General features: G+C 36.4%; 2 protein-coding genes across 2 annotated transcripts in view; one reads left to right on the top strand and one right to left on the bottom strand.

The window, feature by feature from the left end:
• LOC119640677 overlaps positions 1-572 on the top strand; it is an 11,595-nt gene extending 11,023 nt beyond the window's left edge. The window contains exon 4 of the mRNA XM_038038867.1: positions 467-572. Coding sequence (XP_037894795.1) covers positions 467-572 — 106 coding nt within the window. The remainder of the gene's footprint in view (positions 1-466) is intronic.
• A 942-nt stretch (positions 573-1,514) lies between these two features.
• Positions 1,515-6,769, bottom strand: part of LOC119640703 (transient-receptor-potential-like protein) — a 23,838-nt gene continuing 18,583 nt past the window's right edge. The window contains exons 10-14 of the mRNA XM_038038893.1: positions 3,235-3,430; positions 3,019-3,183; positions 2,696-2,915; positions 2,293-2,632; positions 1,515-2,231 (exon numbers count right to left, since the gene is read on the bottom strand). Coding sequence (XP_037894821.1) covers positions 1,571-2,231; positions 2,293-2,632; positions 2,696-2,915; positions 3,019-3,183; positions 3,235-3,430 — 1,582 coding nt within the window. The 3' untranslated portion in view covers positions 1,515-1,570. The remainder of the gene's footprint in view (positions 2,232-2,292; positions 2,633-2,695; positions 2,916-3,018; positions 3,184-3,234; positions 3,431-6,769) is intronic.

Genomic DNA, 6,769 nt, shown 5'->3' with positions numbered 1-6,769 from the left:
ACACCTTCTGAAATTATGCAGAGTCCAATGGAAATGCCTTCGTCTTTTGGAAATTGGAAATTTTATGCCTCTACAAGAAAAATTTCGTTTACTTGCCAATTTTTCGTCTAATAAAATTCTATCTTTTGAAGATTATCCGCCCTCAACTTTTATTTACTACTTTATATTACTCAATTCCTTTCCTTCCTTCTTTGAAATTTTTTCTGACAAAACTAATAACTTCAATACTCTAGAAAATTTACATAGCTTATTCAAAAATTCCTTTTGGGTCTTAATATTTCCGATCAATCAATTAAGTTCCTACCAGCGAGAAAACCACAGTTACTCCGGCAGAGATATACCACCGTTACTTGAACTTGGTCAATACTAAATGGAAGCATTTTTCACTCATCTTTGCTGATGTAGGCAGCGGCGTTTGGTTTTCAGATATTAACATAGAAGCCCACTTCTCAAATCACCCATGTAGCACTATATTTTCGGCTGAATGTCCTGCGATCCTAGAAGACATACGCATAGCGAGTGCTCAACCTCAAAAGAAATTTCTTATAGTGTCAGACAGTAAATCTGTTTGATCCGCTTTACAATCATTTTCCTCAGGTAAAACTTATCCCTACATATTGGAAATCAGATCTTTACTTTATAGTCTCAGGGCTGATACATTTTCTTTTCACTTGCTCTGGGTGCCCAGTCACATGGGAATTCTTGGCAACAACACTGCAGATAAAATTGGATCTTCCAGACCATCTTATTTTAATGGTCGTGCTGTGATTCCTGAAGATCTCAGGACAATCGACAAGAAGCATTCAATTATTTTTTGGCAACAGCGTTAGGATAACTCACCTTATGGTCGTCGTTTATACTCTTTATTTCCACAAATAAATAAAACCCCTTTGTTTATCATTTGCGGTCTCAGACGTGACATTACTTGTCTCATTAACAGGCTGACGTACAATCGCGCGAAATGTAATGTTCATCTATTAACAATTAACATAGTAAATATCCGCCTAAGTAGCCGAACAGGCAAGAGTCTCGACCAGCAACTCAGTGGTCGCAGATTCAAATCTCAAGTGCGGTAGAATTTTTAATAAGCCCGAAAGCCTTTAGATACTAGTATTTTAAGTCTTTAGTCTTAGAATTTATTCTCTGGCTAAATTAATAATAATAATAACAACAACATAGTATGGACTTGTGGAGTCTTCCAATCACCTGATCATACCCTATTTGTCTGTCCGAATAACACCACTTCTACTCACCATTCCATACTTCGCAAATTAAGTATATGTGGTCTTCGTGACCACAGCATTCTTGATATTTTGCGTTCTTGCAATTTAACAGCTTACGTCGGAAATTTGCTTCTTTTAAATCATGCCATGAAGACATATAAGCGTTTACGGTCAATTTATGAACGTACTTTCTTTAAATTTTTTTGCTCTCACACCCATCAATTTCTTCATATAACTTTTTATACCCATATATCGCATTACACTTCACACATCGAAATTTACTCCTCGTTCTTTTGTTCTTGGCTTTCATATATTTGAATTCTTATTCTGTTGATATAATATAGTTTTCATTTCTGATTATGATCTCTCTGTCGATGCGATGGACTTTCGCGCCCAACAGAGCTAGCGTCAGAAAGATCGTCCATTGAGTATGAAAGTGATTGAGAGTCCAAGTCTACCACATTTATATCGAAATTTTTAGGTAAATTTTGATAGACGGGAGGTGGTTTAGCAAAACCAGGTCGCCTTCCAGCTTTACCTAACTCGACTGCAAATGGTACATGAACCGACTGCTTCTGCTGTTGCGGCGGAAATGGTGCAGTTTTTTTCAATGCTGGCTGTTGGCTTCCTACGATCTTGTTAGCCTGTCCAGCAAAACCTGAAACTGTTAATGTTAATTCTGCTTGACCTTCTTCATTCGTTTTGTTGCTGACAGGTTTTGAAAATGGGGTACTGTCAGTTTGATGTGCATATAAGCTATGCGAGTTTACGGAAGCCGCGCTTTCTTGGCGCTTCTTAGTCATTTGGCTATTTTTTTTCCACGGCAAAGTCTGTTTTCGAACTTCTGCAACACGTGGTCGTTTGTTGTCAGCGTCAATGCTTGTGTCTTGTAAATCTCCGCTTATTTTACTCAGTAATTCCATAAGAGTTGTGGCTTTCTCATCTTCAAACTGTATGGGTATAGGAGACTCGCGATCACTCGTTGGATGGGAGCTAATTTGTATAAGTCTAAGAGGAAGGTGAACATATTAATGACATGTTTTTTTTTAGAAACTAAATTTTAGCGTACTTTCTAGCTTCCTCCATTGCTTTGCCGAGATTTTGCAGATTTTTATAACTTTCTTCATTACATCGGCCAATCTGAGAATCTTTTAGCGTACCCTGCAATACCAAGTTCCATTTATGCGTAGCAGATTGTGCTGCCACTGTATGAGCTACTCGCCTAAAGCGTTCCTTTGCCGTTTCTTTTTCAACACGGGAAGAAGCCTTTTCAATTTTTATCTCTTGCATATCTGCAATTGCGTTTACGTTTCCATTGCCTTGTTCTTCGTAATGACTTTGTATGGGCATTACTTGAAAACCTTTCATAAGGCGGCGCTCCCACACTTTTGTCCTCTTGGCGCGACAAGCTAAGTGAAAAAAAATCTTCAGCTTACCCTTCGACGTGCGTAGGGCTAAGAAAAGAAACTTACGTTTTTCTTTCTTAACAGCAGAAGATATATCCATTCCGCTGTTTTCGAAAATTTCCAACATCTCATAACGCATGGTTGATATTTCACTTTTCACCTCGTTTATGTCATCTTCTGTAACAGGATTGTCTTCGAACTTACGATGCTGGGCAGCCACATATCGCCAGACCAACGAACGTAAAATATTTTCGTAAATATTTTCTTGATCATTTTGTTGACGTTTCTGCGATGGTTAGATAAGGGAAAAGGGGAACGAATAAGGGAAGGCAAGACAATAAATTCCTTATATAATATTATAAATTAAAATCATTATTTTGCTTCAAAACCTTTGAACGTTTGCGATCAATTTCTTTACTCGATTTCCTGAAGAACCGAATTAACCATTTAACTGAAGGCATTATGTTGAAAGGTGGTGGCAACGTTGAACTGTCTTCGAAGTAACTCATCCACAATTTTGTCCGAGCAAATTTCCATTCAGTATCAGAATGTTCCTGAAATAATAAATATAATCCTAATTGCGAACACATAAATGTAAGACTTACATCAATCATAGCGTACGAATTTGACATCATGGCTATTAGAAGGTTTAGCAATACGATAACGTTGATAACACTATACGACCCGAACATTAACAAGCCCCAGAAGCGAGTATACGATTTAATGCCCGTTAACTCGAAATCGTCTAAGCCTACCATACCAAAGCTAGCCCAAAACAGAGACTGAGATGACTCAAATAAACTGTAATTAGAAAATTTCAAATATTAAGCTAAAGTATACTTATAATTTACACACGCCTTCAGAGAGGTACTAAATTTTTCGATCGTTTTAATATAAAGAGACACAAGAAAAAAGTTGATGCATCCTTATAATATATGCGTGTTCACACACTGCAATTACTAAGCTATACTTATATGGGGTGAAATCCATTACCACTACATCGGCGCAGACAGCCAAAGCAGTATTTGTGAAATTAGAGAATTCTGAACAGACGCTCTTTGATAACATGATCCGATTCTGACATAGAAAATGAATGATAAATATTATTAAAATACCACAACAAAAAGTACGAGAATGTTAACTAACTCACAATTAAAGTTTAATAAGATGAAATTAAATACGTACGCGGAGTGGAGGCTTACTGTTATTGTCGTTTAATGAAAGCGGTGTACCAAGTCTACCATTGGAAAGGGCAACCACAAAGATTATATACTAAACAAATCTGCGCTTTTCTACAAATTCTTCATCAGCATGAAATTCTAAATTGATTTATCATCTGTGTAAGTTCATGCACGTAGGTTAGTATTGAAAATGAGATAAATCGTTCGGACGACACCTATAGGACCACGTAACTAAGAGCGCCCCTGTTTTTCAAAAAGAATTAAAATTGGCTTTTTGCGCATTACTGTAAAGGCATATTTTACGGAAGATACTGTGAGATCTGAACAGGGAACAGGCCACTTCTACCTAATATTGACTAAAATATACACTAGTATCAAAATCTTTTTCAAAGCTTTTATGAGGCGTACAAATAAGCTTCAAAAACCCCGAAAAGTATATAAATTCTTGGCTTTAATATGTCCATCTCTTCGTCTCTCCATCTGTCTATCTGCGCAACTGTGTAGTATTAGTGGTGAACATTCTCCCGTTAGTGAAACGTAGATATCGCCTACAAATTTGCAAAAGAATTTGGAAGCGGCTTAAACTTTCCCATGGACACGCCGACAGCATACGCCTGTGCAACAAAAACTTTTATTTTGAAAATAACCACGCCCACTTCATACTGCAGAGCATGCCAGAAGCTACCTCTTTTGCTTTTTCTGTTAAGTTTTTAAGGATAACGGTAATGGGTATAAAAGATTCGGTCACGACCGAGCATATATTTCCTATGCATTAAAACTTCATATCTCTTTATGTAACAACCTTCGCATGATCTTTTTTTTAAATTTTAATTTTATCTACCGCAACTAGAATCTTTGATAATTTATTTCTCCAACTGTGATAATCTTCACTGGTGGGGCGCTATCTGAGTGCAATTCTGTTCAACGGAAATACATTATTTCCTGAAACAAGGCCCACAAGTGGTGCTATAAGCTAATTGTGCTATGTCCTCTTATAAGATACGCATACTGTTTCTGTACTGTCCTATACTCCGAAAAAGAAGACGAAAGAAGCGGATTAGCTGGTGAGCCAGATTTGGGAGCCACCAATAATCATCATTTCGAGCCATAAAGTGTTTTGTGATCTTTTTTACACGTCACAGTACGCCCCCGGCATACTACTTCTCGATGAATTTTGTCCGAGCTGTATGAATTGTTCAATAAATTGCCTAATTTCAGACGGATAAGAAGGTTTAAATGGAGACTACGATTTCGAGGGGAACTTATGAGGAGAAGATTTCTCATCATCCTTACATTGCTATGGGGTAAGAGTCAAAAGCCGCAACTGGTACCTTTGTCTATTCTAGGTTCTTATGAAATAAAATCGCCGTTGCAAAAACAATTTCAAACAACCTACTACCAAATTTTGAGCAGTTCGTTAATGATTTGATGATGCTCTTTGCAATGTGAGATCTCATATAATCGGGAATGAAAAAGGTCGCCCTAGTAACGACTCATTAAAGCAATGTTTATGCGCGAAAAATCTAGACGATTGTCTCGTTCTTTGAGTTCTGTGGATGTAAGAAAAAAAGTCTGTCGTCACTTTCAAACATATTTACTTTCAAACATATTAATGTAAAAAATTGCATTATTTAAAGCCATTACACAGTGGTCATGTACCAAATGCATGTGTTATGTTTGAAATACTATATTATTATACGCAATAGAGCTGTAGAACTCATGGAGTCATTCTTCATGATGATGTAAAAATACATCGTATTTTTTTAAATTTTCCAACTAAAATTTTTAATTGCCTTTTTTGTATTTTTCCATTAACTATTCTCATTGCCCGGTTGATTTCAAATTTTATTTATTATAAATAAAAATTCAGGTTTTTAGGGGTTAAAGCAATACAATTGCTAATAACAAAGAGAAAAGTGCAATATTTTGCAAAATTTGGAGCACTAATAATTAACAAGTATAAGCATTATAGTTTCGCAACTCCGACAGTTAAGTTCTTTATACCACTTCACCTGTTTTATTTGTTCTTTCGATTTTGTAATAACTATCCGAAAAATGATATCTTCCTCTTATTTAAAGACATACTTTCCATGAAAGACCTTATATTCAAGGCCGTCCAGAACATGATCTGAAATTTAGCAAACTGGATGTTCGTGTTACATATTCTACTTCTCTTTACCTATTTTTACCACCTTTTTGTGCAAACTACATTTTGTTACCATATAAAAGGTTTGACATCTTTTAGACCCAATTAAGAATAGCTTTTGTCATAAAATGTTTAAAAAAACACCTTTTTGCCATATAAAGACTATTTTTTTACGTGTCGTGGGCACAAAAGTTTGCAGACAGACACCAAAAGACAGATAAACGTACATACACACAAACGCATATCCTCCAACACAAATGCACGTTTTAATTAAAATTCGAAGTCAGCGTTAAAAAATCGTCATCATTAAATTAAAGTACATATATATATATTAGCTTGGGGAAAAAGAAATCCATTATTTTTATATGAACTTCAGCACTTTATTTAACATGCTTCGAATTGTCCGATTTGGGTCAAATATGCACTTTTTTGTTGTATGATTTGTTGCCATTTTAAAGGTAACTTCAAAAAGCCTCTCTCATAGAAGTCCTGGTCTCTATTTGCAAAAAACTCTAGTAGTCGATTTTCACAATCCTCCCTAGATTCCAATTTTTTATCATTAAAGAAATTTTGCAATGCAAGGAAAAGATGATAATCGCTTGGTGCCAAGTCCGGACTGTATGGCGGATGCATTAAAACTTCCCATCCAAGCTCCCGAAGTTTCTGGCGAGTCACCGTAGATGTGTGTGGCCTAGCGTTGTCCTGGTGGAACACGACACCTCTCCTGTTGGCCAATTCTGGCCGTTTCTGGTCAATCGCTATCTTAAAACGGTCCAGTTGTTGACAGTAGAGATCAGAATTTAGCGTTTGGCC

This window comes from Glossina fuscipes, unplaced genomic scaffold, assembly GCF_014805625.2.
Source record: "Glossina fuscipes isolate IAEA_lab_2018 unplaced genomic scaffold, Yale_Gfus_2 122, whole genome shotgun sequence".
In the NCBI taxonomy this organism is placed as follows: Eukaryota; Metazoa; Arthropoda; class Insecta; order Diptera; family Glossinidae; genus Glossina; species Glossina fuscipes.
This window is presented reverse-complemented; position numbering and strand designations above follow the sequence as displayed.